General features: G+C 34.7%; 1 protein-coding gene and 1 non-coding gene across 2 annotated transcripts; both read right to left on the bottom strand.

Annotated features, from left to right (window-relative positions):
* Positions 1-778: 778 nt before the first annotated feature.
* LOC131621214 (U6 spliceosomal RNA) lies at positions 779-880 on the bottom strand. Its single transcript, XR_009289539.1, has one exon. It is a non-coding gene; the product is annotated as a U6 spliceosomal RNA (small nuclear RNA).
* A 6054-nt stretch (positions 881-6934) lies between these two features.
* Positions 6935-7802, bottom strand: LOC131618186 (germin-like protein subfamily 3 member 1). The gene has a single exon (XM_058889450.1). It carries the CDS (start codon positions 7747-7749, stop codon positions 7123-7125), a length of 627 nt encoding a protein of 208 aa, XP_058745433.1. The 5' UTR covers positions 7750-7802; the 3' UTR covers positions 6935-7122.
* Between the last annotated feature and the right edge of the window lie 7181 nt (positions 7803-14983).

Here is a 14983-nt window from a genome sequence, read left to right as displayed (position 1 = left end):
CGAACACAAGGTGTGTCGAAGTGTGTAACAGTTTGTTACACATAGATTTGTTTTAGATCTAGATAGATTTGATTTAGATTTAAAATATATCAGATTTTGATTTAGTTCCAAAATAGGTATTTTGGGCTTTTATAGTTTTGGGCTTTGGTTTAGGGAGAAAGCTAACCTAAATCTACAAATAGGGAGTAACCGTCATTATTTTGTAATCAAGGCATTAACCTGTATTTACAGAAGTTGCAGTTGCAAGTGAATAACAGAATTTCCACAGATTGTGGGCAAAGAGAAACTCTGCAGAAAATACTTTCTTCTTCTCTTTTAATTTTCGCAAACCCTAATCCTACTTTTGTTCTTATTTTTCTTCATTGTCATCTTTAACGATAAAGAATTACTCAAAGATTTGAGAGTATAATTCTAACAAACATGTATAGGAAATAATTAAACTATGAATTTGAATTTGATTTAACTTATTATATAAAATTTATCCAATCAATATGCGATTTAAAATCTCTCCAATACACTGCATCACACCCATCATTTATTAGACTTAATACGTGGATATAAATGTTAAATGATTAATGGTTCCATTAGTAGACTATAATTATATTAAAATTTAATCTAACTTATTTTTACCTAATCAATTTAGAGTGTCACTTTATATACCATCTTTCAAGATTATATCTAACTAATATGTACAAGTAATGTGAAATTTGAAATATCCAATGAGCATGTACTATCATTCTTCTAGTTTAATTATAACATTATTTTGGAAGCAAATATATATTAAATACTTCTTTTTTGGTTTGTATGTGTCATGCTTATGTAGGGTGATGCTATTCTTTTATGTATAGTTTCAATTTCAACATATTTTTCTCGAAGGAACTAGTTTAATAGCAAGATAATAAGGTCTCAGTAAAAAAGATAATATAAAATGCGAAAGTGGCCTAATTTGCGATAGAACTACAATTTGCATGTCACGCCTTCCTAAGTGGAATACCGATCTAAAATAGTGGTCCAAATGTCAATTCTCAAAAGGTATATTCTTGGCCATCCCTTGTAAAATTACGGTAATTTACCCCTAAATAATGTGTATTAATAAAATCTTGTCACATAAAATAAAATTTTAAAATTGCATATTGATTTAAAATATTAAAGAGTCAAAATTAAATCAAATAAAAAATAACTAGACAGGCGATGGTGGGACGGATCAAGATCTGATACTATGCTTATAGAGACTCTGAATGATCGTGCTCCCGCAAGTTAGAGTCAGATTATACCTTGCAGGCGTTCTCGTTTCATGAAGTGTTAAGTTGGCAATTTTTACATGAGTGTCTAGAGTGGGACTCATGTGCGGTCATGATATCCTGGTCAGCATGGTGAGTGGCTATCATGTACCATTGGCTACCAGTGATGGAATATGCGAATTGTATCTTGGACTAGTTTGATGTGTGACATATCCGGTAGAGTGTCTGTAGATACTCTGAGTGAGGAAATGTCAATCTTGGTAAAGCATAGACATTTTGGTTTGAGAACTGCTGAGGAGCCTATAAGAGAGATGCTCGAAATACATAGTGCAACTTCTTGCATTGTGGCTACACTCCGACCGTTGGAAGCACTGCAATGAAGGATGCAGCCGCTCAGGAAGTCAGTTGAGTGTCTGATTCAGAGGTGGAACAGACATTAGATGACTGTGTGAATGGAGTGTGGCTATGGGAGGATTGTTATATCAGTAAGTCGTACGAGTTATCAGAGGTGATACTACGCTAAGAGAATGAAGGTGTATGGTTGGGTAAAAGATGTGTAGAACTGATAGAGTTATCATGAGCTGCAGTACATTTTGAAGGGTTTATTATACCGGCTAAGCAACCAGACTTGTTGGAAGGGGAAAAACATAGCAGATGTACGTTGTGGAAATCAGTGACAAGGACGAACCTCTAAGTCAGTGAATTTTTGGGTTTCAATATCTTGAGATCGAAACGTGTACCTAAGTTGTGGTAGATGAACTATATGGAATGGCAGAGTAAGTAGAAGCTTGATTCTGGAGAGTATACAACTTTGAAGAGTAGTAGTCGATGATGGATGTATATGGAGTCCTGGCACGTGTTGTAATTGGACAATTGTGGATAAGGAATTATTGTGTATTAATGGAAACTAAGTGAATTATGGATATAACGTGACTCAGAGGATTTCAAGGTGTGTGACTTGTTGGAATCAGAGTAGCGCAACGGATCAAGGAAGAATCAGATAAGTCTGAGGTAGGAATGAACGGCCTATTCGCAGGATCTTATGTTGGGATGAAAATATTTTCCTGAGGGAAATTGTCAAAGCAGCGTTTCGTTCATTCCAGTCTCTCGAGGATCCACCATAAACTCATGAGGTGTTGTCAATGGGACAACTTGGGAATACATTTTGTGGACGGCATGCGGTCCAATGTTGTAAGTCATCAGTTTAGCTTGTAAGTCGCAAGGGTTGGACATAATATCGTGACTGCCAAAATGCTGAAGGCTAGAGAGGACATTCAGTTGGCGCAAGTTCCTTGTGGTTATGTCTTGTGTACTACGATTGTGCAGGAAGACTTGGACAATGGTTACAGGTCAGCTGTTGAATTTCACCTCTCATCAGTAGAATCTTGTGTGAAGTTGTCGAATGTTAAGGCTATAGGTGCAAGATGTTACAACTTCGTGGTTTACGGTGACAGTTATTATGTCTAAACTGAAGTAAGGGAATTCAGTTATATAGGTAAAGGTAAACTTGGGACAACCATCCTAAGACTTTGGGAACCATAAGTTAAGACCAAGGAAGTTGGCTAACACCTAATGACATTGTATGGACTCGAGTGGAGAATAATTTGAAGTGTTATCGCAGAAGTGACGTTGTGGCGGTAATTCTCAAATGGGAAGTAATTCAAGGAGCTGAGTGAATCAGTAATGTTTGTTGAACGAGGGTGAACACACTAGAGAATGAAACGAAGGATATCCGACATAAGTGGATTACTAAGGTTTTTGAAGTTATGAAATCTAATATGGAGCAGTGGAGGTATAGGACCTTGGAAGAATCTTTTCCGGGGTATGTTAAGACGAAGTATCTACAGAGATGGTTTGCGTGAGGATTAGAGTTTCTGATCATGTATAGTGGGATGCAAGTATTTTGGCAGATTATGTTTCTTCGTATGGAATGACCCTCAGACAGAGTTGTCAGATTATCTAAAGAGAAATGTAAGGAACATTTCACCCCTTGGTTGGTATAGATTTGGACATGTTGTTTCCGTGGTGACCGGAAAGAATTTGAGGACGAATTCAATTTAAGGGGGGGAGAATGTAATACCCCGACTCCCCGACACCGGTTAATTATCATTTAATTGGTTAAAAGGTAATTAGAGGACACATTAGTATTATTCTAAGTAAGAAAGTAGCATGTGTATCTATGGAATAAGTTGGGATAGAGAGTTTAGTAGAGAAATGCAAAGGAGCTAGTTGAAGTTAAACTAAATGGCATTGTTGTAAATAAGGTTAAGTTGGAGGGCATAATGGACTTATCTAATGCTTGCATGTGGACATAAAGGACAGTAGATTTAATTGCATGAACTTAGGGGGTTGTTTGGCTTGCAAATCAGAATTTGAAAACAAGAAAGGAAGAAGAACTCATGAAGCAAGTTCCATTTTCGCAACTATTGGTACAACTCCACTAAATCAGGTATAACTCTCTGCTCGTAACTCCGATCGTAACGATTCTGGTCTCGTTGGAAAGCTAACAAAATTCTCTTCGATTTGCATATAAGGTTCGTGTTCATAGCTTCTGTTTTGAAGGAGAAAACTGAGCTTGAAGTTGTGTCAGTCATGCTGAAAGTGTGAAGAGAGTAGTTGCGGGTTTGATCATGTTAGAGGTGAAGTTTTGGCATCAATGGAAGTCCAATGCCAGAAAGAGCATCCTCTCAACCTCTATTAATCCAAGGTGAGTCCTTAGTTAGATACCTTGGGGAATTTTTATGCAAGGGTTTATGTTGGGAATTGGGGTTTGAGTGATAATCCATAATTGCATGTGATCAACTTGCTTAATTGATGAGTATATGTCGCATGTTGATGATTATGAATATATGTATGATATAAAATTCGTTGGAATTATATATATGATGCAAGAGATCAATTATGGGCAATTGGGACTGATTTAGAACCCTTAAAATGCAGAAAATTGATTCTACTTCAGGGTAATTGGTTACTGGCATTTGGGTAACCGGTTACTGTGTAGAAAATTGCGTTACTGGGCATTTTGCATATCAGTAACCAGCAACTGGCTTCTGGGTAACCGGTTACCCTGGGCAAAAGTGCAAAAAATCAGCAACTTTAGAAATTCGTAACTTTTGCGTCGTAAGTCCGTTTCGCGCAAACTTTATATCGTTGGAAAGCTAGCGACGTGTACTTTCTAATAAAATTGATCCCCAAACCAGAATGTTTGATTTAACAATAGTGGAACCCCACTTAGTGAATCAATGAATTAGTATGAGAACTTATGTCTCTACCAATTGATTAATAATTCTTATGTTATGCATGAAATAGTTTGTTTATTGCTTATTATGAATGTGATACCCATATTTGAAAATGTTATGTCATTATGTTTTATACATGAAAATCTATGGACACCATCGTTTTGGTTAAACGATCGGTATTGATTGTATTATATGTGATTTTGACATTATGTCATATTTCCGTATGCTTGAATCGAAGTGGCCGGAGGGCTAGATTGGGATGTTACTCCGACTATGTGGTCAATGAGTCTTCCCGGACCGTGCGGTCCAATGGAATAGCCCGTTCATGTGTATTGTTCGATAAGGTGTGCATCTGAGTTACCGTTGCAGTGTGCTCGTGAGTGCCGTACGGGGTTTTTACTCACTTGGCGTTAACACACTTGCGTGCTCGGTATGGTGGGGTTATGTGGCCATGTAGGCTGATACATAATGATGTAACTCACCTCTAGTGAAGTCACGTAGACTAATACTAGGCTTTCGCCCGATGGGCTCATGCGTCAAGGTGGCGGTTTGTACTCGGCGTAACTCACTTGCGTGAAGAAGGTTAATGGGACAATGACGCCAATTAGGCTAAGGTCATCTCGCGGCCATTTAGGCTTGTGCGAACCCGTTTAACCGTCTTGCAGTGTGCTTGTACAAGTCCCTTGACAATAGGCAGGAGGTTACTCATCGAGGATGCATTTATTCCATAATCTAGCCGAGGTTTTATTGCACTTCTGGATTCCCCATATATGTATGCGGGTTTGCATACTTGTTTGTTATACAATGTGTATTTGTTTAAGGCAAGTCCAATGGTGGGCGAGTCACTGTGTTTGCTCCGTACTTGTACCGGATGTGAGGATAAACCCCGGATCAATGGTGGATTCGGTTTTGTTGATGCATGAACCCTGTAGAACCGAGTGGACCCATAGGATAGGAGTACTCACTGAGATTTAGTAATCTCACCCCAATCAACTTATATTTTTCAGGTGCAGTTTAGTAGCGTTTGGTCAGTAGCAGGTTTGGACTGAAGACTTGAAAGTGGTGATGGCTCGGAGCCCTCGTCAGATCTCATTTTTCGCTGTGCAGATCCATTGAAGACACATGTTTTGTAATTCTTATTAGGATTTCATGTTATATTTTATATGGATCTTTCTATAACTATAGCTTTTGTATGTACTCAATATCAATTTTAACGTTTCATGCATAATATACTAGTCAATTATGTATGGGGTGTTACAGATAGAGTCATACTTAAAAATGTTTGATGATTTTGAGTTACTTCTACGTAAAGTGTTGTATTTTTTCGAACTCAGACAAAATTTGTTGTCCATAAATATGTTTGATGAGTTAGGATATTGAACTAGAATTAAACATGGGGTGTTGAAAATTTCGTGTATGGGATGATCATGGCTAAACGATCTAAATATGGGCATATATATTTTTTATGGTTATACTGTTATTAGTAATGAACCATTAGCTAGAGAAGACTTTCATGAGTTGAACAAGCTATGTGCTTTGAGATCAAGAGATGTTATTGAAATAAGAACTAACAAATGCATGAAGATTGTTTCAAGAGTAGTTTAATGAATTTTGCCAAAATAATAAAGGCATTAAATGGTTGTTGACATGTTACTAGGAGTTGGGCTAGCCAAATTCTTTATGCATTCCTTCTTATCTTCTATTTGCTCACATGAATTTCTAACATTCTTTTGTATGTACATTAATTTGACTTGAAATTTTTTATTTTAATTATTATTGTTTTTTTTACATTCTTAAAAATTGTATGATTGATATGTTATCGTATTTCAAAACAACTGCCTAAGTCTAACTTATTTGACAGCCTTTTTAAATATTTGTAAGGATATGTCAATTTTACTTTTCGTCTCTTTCAAAAATTTCGTTAAAGAATCTTTCTTCTAAAATAATGAGTTTTAATTTATGGTCCCTATTGTTAAAATTGTAGTTAATCGTCGTTAATTCAGTCGTTAAGTAGTAAACCGTAACTAAAAACCGTCATTAAGTTGAAGGAGGGACAAAAAATTAAAATTCCTAAATTTAAAGGGACGTTTCTTTAACAAATTTTTTTAAAAAGACAAAAAGTAAAAATACACAATTTTAGAGTCACCTTAAACATATTTAACTCATATTTATATAACAACACAAATAAATTTACACTGTCATCTAATCTATATTCTCCAAAATGCACCCATTTGAGGGTGGGACCAAATTAAACCAACATTCATCTTTTGAAAAGAAAAAGCAGAAAATAAAACCTTATCTCAACATGCAGAGTATACATATCAACATGGGAAATTGAATCAAATTCTCCAACATCATTAACAATCCCAATACTCACGACAGAATCTTAGAAAATAGGTCTTACAATAAAATACATAGAAAAACATGATAATATGATATTTAAAGACAGAACACTAGAAAAACAAAATGATATACTCACGAATTTATTACTCCACATTGATACAAGGAAACCAATTACATCCATTGAACTAATGAATTGAAAGAAGAAGAAAAAATACAAGAAAATAAGTTGAATGAAATAACAACTACTATAAGCATAAGCATTACATAGAAAAATTAAAGTACATACATATAAATAAGGCTTAACCGCTTCCACCAAGAACACTCTTGAGTTTCTTGATAAGAACAGGATCAAGGAAAGTGGTCTTTGCAATCAAAGGAGTAGAGAAATTGCTAGCGAAAAGTGCGAAATCGAGAATCTGAAGACCAGGATTAGCACTACTAAAAACAGGAAAAGCAACAGCTTTTCTCTTACCAGCAGTAGCTTGGAAATGCAACAAACCTTGTGGAAAAACCATGAGTTCACCTCTCTTCAATGTTTTGATATAAACAGTGTTAGCCGAAGAAACAAATCCAGCAGTGATGTGACCTTGTGTCACAATGAGAAGCTCACTTGCACCAGGGTGACTGTGTAGAGGGATAACACCTGCAGGGCCAAGGTCTAACCTAGCTGCTGAGAGACCTAGGCCATTAAGGCCGGGAAATTGACCGACGAATGCAGGCGTAACGGCGGCGTTGATTATGTTTGTTACGTTTGCTTCCTCAATTAAGCCTGAGTATGCAAAGTCTTCTGCGGTTACTGTTGTGGCTGGCTTGCAAGGGAAGCCTGATGGGGTGTCTGAGCCTTTGAGATCTGCTACACAGAAGTCTTGGACTGAAGCATTGGAAATGGAGAGGAAAAGTGAGAGGAGGAAAATGATTTGGAACATGATTGGTTGTTGGTTGAGGAATTGTTGGTTTGAGTGTGAATGTTGCAAGCTGCATAGTAGTGTTATATATAGAAGTTTTTGTTGCAAGTTGGAGGGTGGTTATGTTCCTATGCAGCAAGAAATGACAAATACTAAATGAGAGGATATTTTTGTTGAAAAGGAAAAAAAAAAGAAAAGTTATTTTCATAGTTTAATCATTTGGTCAGTAAAAGGAGACTCTTGTTTGTTACTGGTGTTTTGGGACTTGAAATTGAAAAGGCCAATAGGGTAGGAAATCTACTTTAGTTGCTAATTAATAATCAAAGTTAATTAGCTTGATTAAATTTTAAGTTGGAATCATAATTTGTTTTGGAGTCTGGAGGAGGAACAACCAACTAAGATTGAAACATCAAGAGTATGATTTGATTTATGTATTGACAATGTCTAATATAAGCATTTTGAGATATTGTTTGAGAAAAATTATAAAAATATATACCGAATGTCATGGGTTCAACTATCGCTATCGACCGAGGTGAAGGTTTCCTTATTAAATAATTAGTAAGTATTTTTATAAGCATTTGTATCTAACTTTAACCCTTATTCATGGTTTTAAATTGTGGTTGTGGTTGCGGATGCGGTTGCGGCGACTGTGGTTGTGGTTGTGGTTGTTGCAATGTGGATTGTAGTCGTTGGGGCGTGAATTTATATTTATGAATATAAAATATTATATTTTATCATTTATTTTAGATTTCACATCTTCCATTTCTTCTCTTAATTTTCATAAATATTCCATTAACAATTCGTCATCATTTTAAATATACTCAATCCTTTTAAAACATCCCTTAAACCTATGATATCAATAGAAAAGAAGATAAGCCAAATAATTTTTCGAGCATTGTATAATCTTTTGCAGTCTAATGTAGTCTGCTGTTGCGGTGTTATGATGCGACCGTTGCTTTGTAATGATACGGGTTTTAGTGTGATTTGTAGTCACACCGCAATTGCAGACTTATGCGAATATAGGTACTACCGCAACCGCAATATTGCGGCGATGCATGAAGCAGTACGCAATTTAAAACCATGCCCTTACCTAAACTTTACTTTTACTAAAAAGAGAGAAATGTCAATAACCTTGATTCCGCAATTCTCAAAATTTTACTAAAAAGAAAGAAATGTCAATAATCTTGATTCTGCAATTCTCAAAAATCCTAGTCCTCATAGTGAAAAGGCAAGCCTAGTAATCATAATATATCAATAATCTATCTACATCATTTTGAATATAACAACCTAAAAAAATGTCATGTCAAGTTAGTAATTAAGAAAAACAGTTCACAGACAAAGCAACTATTTTCCTTAATTTCAGAAACTATAAAGCAAAACAATAACAGAATGAAAACAAAAAAGGAAAGTAAATAGGTGTGGTCCAACATCATGTGGGAAGAAGAAGAATTCTCATGAACAGACATTTTAATGACAGCTAGAAGATTTATTGCTGTGTCAACAGGAACCATGTAAAATATGTGGATAAGAGGAAGCTTCTTCATGCTAAGATTTCTTATCAACATCATTTGGTATAGAGCTCATCAATGCATAAAGAGCACAAAAGTATATAGCTAGCAATTGTAACAATTTTGTTGTCTATAGTGTTTGTTTTTTGGCATGTTCTTAGCAAGTAGAAGAGGCTTAACTTACACTATACAAATAAGTTTTTTGTTTAAAGAAGAAATGCAGAATATTGAAGATAATTAGGGATCTTTTACATGTGTGGCTGAAACTTTAGTTTAAAATTAAGATTTCTTTCCAATATTTTTGTACCTGGGGTGATTCTGTAAAATACAAGTTTTGGATGAACTGTGTAACTCGTAGCCGACATAAGATATGTGGAGTGGAGACCTAAAGCCAACTCCTAACACATATGTTTGACTTCCTCTCTATATGCTTACATACTTACTATAACAATCAAGCCTTACCAATTAATTAAAGTCCAGTGCATGAATGAAATTATGTTCTATCAAAGAATATGTTATTATTCGATATATTTTTTTAATATTTTTTTATAATTTTCTTTTTTTTAAAGTATTTTGCTGCTTCTAGTTGACTCCTCATCTATTTTCTTTTAGATTTTTTTTTACCTACCTCCCTATGGGGGTCACCCCCAACGAAAACCCCATTTTACCCCGCTTCGGAAATGCATTTCCGAAATATTTTTTTTCCTAAATTTTTCCAGACTTCGGAAGTGCATTTCCGAAAAAATCCCAAAAATTGAGATTTTGACTAATTCGGAGATGCATCTCCGAAACAACAAAAAAAAATCTAAAAAAATCCCAAAAATTAATTTTAGGATATTAATTAATTCAATTATCATAAATTTGATATAATTTATGAGTAATGAATAATAATAATTATACATTTTGATATAATTTATGAGTTATGAATAATAATTATTATATATTTCTATGTTGATTCATATTTTAAAATTTAAAATAATTTTAATTAAAATAATTAAAATAATTTCACTTACAAAATGAGTTATAATTTTTTATTTATATATTTATATATTTATAATAATTATTATATATTTATATATTTACAAAAATAATTTAAAAAATGAGTGTTTTAATTTATATATTTATATATTTATATAATAATTATAATAATTATTATATATTTATAAAAATTATTATATATTTATATAATAATTATTATATATTAATTATAAATATATTTATACATTTATATAATAATTATAAAAATTAAAACAATGAGTGTTTTAATTTATAATATATATATTATATTTATATTTATATATTATATTTTATTTTAAATAATTCAAAATTTACTTATGAAATTAAGATGTTTTTGATTTATATAAGTTAGTAAAATAATTTTTAACTTTAAAATTGTTTAGGAAATTTTATACCTATTAATTGTATTGATTCACCTTGATTTTATACCTATTAATTGTATTGATTCACCTTGATTTTAATTTTTTAATAATTATTGAATTCTTTCGGAAGTGTATATCCGAAACATTCTAAGACCAATTTGGTCTTGGAATATTTCGGAAGTGTATATCCGAAGACACCCCCTTCCCAAAAAAAATTCGGAAGTGTATATCCGAAGACACCCCCTCCCAAAAAAAAGGTGTTTTCGGAAATGCATTTCCGAAAAACCCAAAAAAGGGGTGTTTTCGGAAATGCATCTCCGAAAACACCTTTTTTTCGTATTTTCGGAAGTGCATTTCCGAAATAAGACAAATTTTGAAAAAAAAATAAGCGTTTCGGAAATGCATTTCCGAAGTGAGGGTATTTTGGGTTTTTCACCAGAGGTGACCAAGAAAAGAGGGAGGTGGGTAAAGAAATTTCCTTCTTTTAAAGAATCTATAGATTTTCTCTTTACGTACTAAAGTATATTTTCTACAATCTTTTCAGTTATACGTACTAAAATATATTTTTTACAATCTTTTCAGTTATAAGTGTCGTCCCTCTAATATTGTCATATTTCAGTTTATTTTGTATGGTCCCAAACGCAACATCCACTACACTTACTTTCTTATGCGTTGGACCTTTTGTAATGGGCTGGTCTTATTGGGTTGTCCGGAAGACGCAAAACAATAGTCCCCTAAGTCCTTGCTATCTTATAAGAAACTAGGATTGTAAAACGAAATATTGACACGGGCCTTTAGGTACTCTTCTCTGTTTCCTCAAGGCTTTCTAACAGACCTCCACATCGAGGAAGAGTCTAGAGGTGTGTTGAGTGAGAAGGTAATCTTGGGAACACGTGTATTTAATGTTGGCCTTGTAATAAAAATGTTTCACATTATAAAGGCCCCTAGGCTACTAGGATATCGGTGCTATCCTCAGATTACTTGAATGTCGTTATAGAATCGATGTTAGATATGAGCCATAACCATTCTTTTGGTGCCTCTACGATTTTTGTTGAAAATCATAGGGTCACCATATATATATATATATATATATATATATATATATATATATATATATATATATATATATATATTCTTGTAGAACAATATTGATAACTACCCTTATGCGGGTCAGGAGTGGTGTTAACTGCAAATTCGACGCTCATTAAAAGGGGAAGCTTTTGAAGAAGCAAATGATTATTTTTGTGACAAATATTAACTTCAACAAAACGTAAAGATGTTTTCGACACAATACTTTGGCGAAGAGCTAGTCACACTGATAGGCCCATGTTCTAATTGGGACTTAGAATTATTTTAAGCCAATCGAACTTGGAGTTCAATGAAGAGGATTCCAAAATAAGCCAATAATGGATTTCTAGCCTTATCCATTCCTTGAGAGGGACACATGGAGGTTTGCAAGAGACGAAGCGCATGCAGACGGAAACGTGTCATCTTCAGAGTAGAAGAATGTTGCAATTGAATTAGTATACATACATATATATATACATATATATATATATATATATATATATATATATATATATATATATATATATATATATATATATATATATATATATATATATATATATATATGAGTCATAGTAAATAGATTTTCCGTGTGTTCAACATTGTACTATACTTACAATACTCAAAGTATCTAAGCGTATTGAGAAACGAGTCTCTTTGAGAAATGTACGTTTGAAACACCATTTTTTCAGTTATAAAGTAGTTTTATTTACATTTAAAGCCATTTATATTTCCTTTATATTTCAAGTCAAAACCTTTACTGTTTTCTTCCCAATTTATCTTTCTTTTCCCTTTAAAAACAAGCTTTTACATTTGCTTGTATTGTCTTTAAGAGTACCATTAAGTCGAGTATCTAGAAAATTCAGAATAACACATTACCATTACATATATATGTCCTAGGATCAATCTAGTCAATCCTGCAAGCAACGAAAAATATTCATTTTTGAATACTAACGGTTGTTTAACAAAATTCAGGGTAAGCTAATTGGCACGCCTAGTGGAACCCTTGTGTTAAATTTCTATTCTAATTTTGTTAAGTTCTACAAATAAATTTCTCTCAAACTTCGTTGTGTGAGATTGAGATGTGGTAGGGTAGCCAGAAATCACGAACCAAGACCAAAAACGAAGTGCGTTGGAAGGATGGTTGATCCATCAAATAATAATGTAGAACAACCTCCCCATTCGACAGGGGAAAATACGGCCTCAACGACTGCATCCGAAGCAATACCTTTCACAGCGAGTACGACAACGATACTGTCAAATACTCAAAGTGGACCAATTTTATCCCCCCCCCCCCTTCGAACACATAGTCAACCAGTGACCCCAAGACCGGTGGGAACTAGTGTCTCTAGGGCTTAGCTGCCTGGATTTACAATGCCAATGAATGATTAAAAACAACCATATGGTATGCCAACTTCCATGATGGCAAGTTTGCATAATAATGTATCAACACTTGCTGAACCAGTGGAGACTATTTTTTCGCCATTACAAGGGTTGGGATCAGCCATTAATAATATTGGTCGAAACACCCAACCCCTAGGGGTAGGTTTTTCTGCGCAATTACGTATTTTTACAAATACCTCTTCGGTAGTATTGAGACAGCAAATGGATGAAAGTAACCATGAAATGGTTAACATGCTCACCCAACACATGGGTGCCATATTTAACCCTTTGATCCAGAATACTACCCAAACAAATTATCCATCGGCAACGCAGATGACGCAAATTGCAGATTTCTTTGACGCCTCACAAACGCCAATTCGACAGCCTTGTCAAGAATGGATTGTAGAGAACCAAGGGGTCATTTTAGAAGAAGATCCAACTATTAATCTAGCCCAACATTTCACACCCATCATGGGCAAAGTCAATCAGGGCCAACAGGGCGAATCCCCTAGGGTCGAACAACAAATACCCAGGGAAAGGAAATCGCCAAGGGTAGTTATTGTTAATCGAAATCAAGATGTTGACGAAATCATTCATCATGTTAGACATGATGGTGTCATAGGAGAAAATAACTTAGAATCCATGGTCGAAAGGGTTATGGCACGAAATGGAGTAAATGCAGGCCTTCACAGGCCAAACTATACATTCCCTTTGTTTGAATATGTATTACAGATTGAACTTCCCAAGGGATGGAAAGTCCTAAAGTTCACAAAATTCTCTGGTGATACCAGTAAATCCACTGTCGGACATAGAGCCAGTGATATTGTTCATAATTCCATCAAGGATGGAAGGCTAAACTTCGGTGAGAAGGAAAAATTACATATGAGCATCGATTCTTACCCTTTGCATGTAGCAGATGCTCACTACACTAAGCCTACTGAAGTCAACATGGTTAAGGATGGCTACAGGGCAGGTCGAGGACAATTATTATTTCCCCCAAACCCAAACTCGAATCCCCAAACAGTCCATGTTCCCCGCCCCAAATCCAAACAGGGATGGAGAATTAAAACTCAAACCTGATCCAAATGGGCTCAGGTATCCCCGTCCCACCACTATCCATTTAGTGAAATTAATTTTTTTTTAATAAAAATACTTATTTTTTTCAAAAATCAAATTACATTGTAAATAATAAAATAAAATAATTTCAAAAAATTTCATACGTACATTTAAAATATTTTAAATAATAATAAAAATCAAAATATCTAAACATTGATCATATATAGAATATTCTAAATTATCAAAAATAAATAAAAATATACATAATGAAATAAACGGGGGAATTTGGGGTAGGTATTACTGCCCCCATTACCCAAACCATCCCCATATTTTGTAATCGGGGAAAACCCAAACCCAAACAAAGAGGGTTTTCCCCGCTAACTTAGGGGCGGGTTCAGATGGATACCCGTGGGTACGATTTTTATTTCCATGCCTAAACATGGTTGAGGCCACTGAGGGTCCTAGGCTTCGACTACATAAAATCAGGATCACTTATGGTCCCAACCTGGAAGTTAACATGGTTTCGTTGAATGAGGAAGGTGAAGATGACATTCAGCAAAAAGAATACCAGTTGAAATTTGCTTATAGCAAGGAGGATGATAATTTGGTGGAGTTCTTGAATCGTTGTCAGAAGAAAAAATCAGAGGTGATGTTGTGATCAAGGTGTAGTAGCTTTTATGACAGAAAGTGTGTGAAAACATAAAGAGGGTTCAGGTTTCCAGTCAGGGGCGCAACTGGAGGGACACCAATAATCGTTATGTTTTTTTACAAGAGGTGGTCCCTCGAAGGAAGCAGCAAGGTAGCCAAAGCCTTTGCCCAAACAAGCAGGCTCCCTTCAAGCCTACCGCTGACGCCCCCAAA

This window comes from Vicia villosa, linkage group LG7 (genome assembly GCF_029867415.1).
Source record: "Vicia villosa cultivar HV-30 ecotype Madison, WI linkage group LG7, Vvil1.0, whole genome shotgun sequence".
NCBI lineage: Eukaryota > Viridiplantae > Streptophyta > Magnoliopsida > Fabales > Fabaceae > Vicia > Vicia villosa.
The sequence above is the reverse complement of the archived record's forward strand: the minus strand, read 5'-3'. Positions and strand labels throughout refer to the sequence as shown.

Coding starts and splice junctions, on each gene's coding strand:
- LOC131618186 (XM_058889450.1), bottom strand. CDS start 7,749: ATGTTCCAAATCATTTTCCTCCTCTCACTTTTCCTCTCCATTTCCAAT.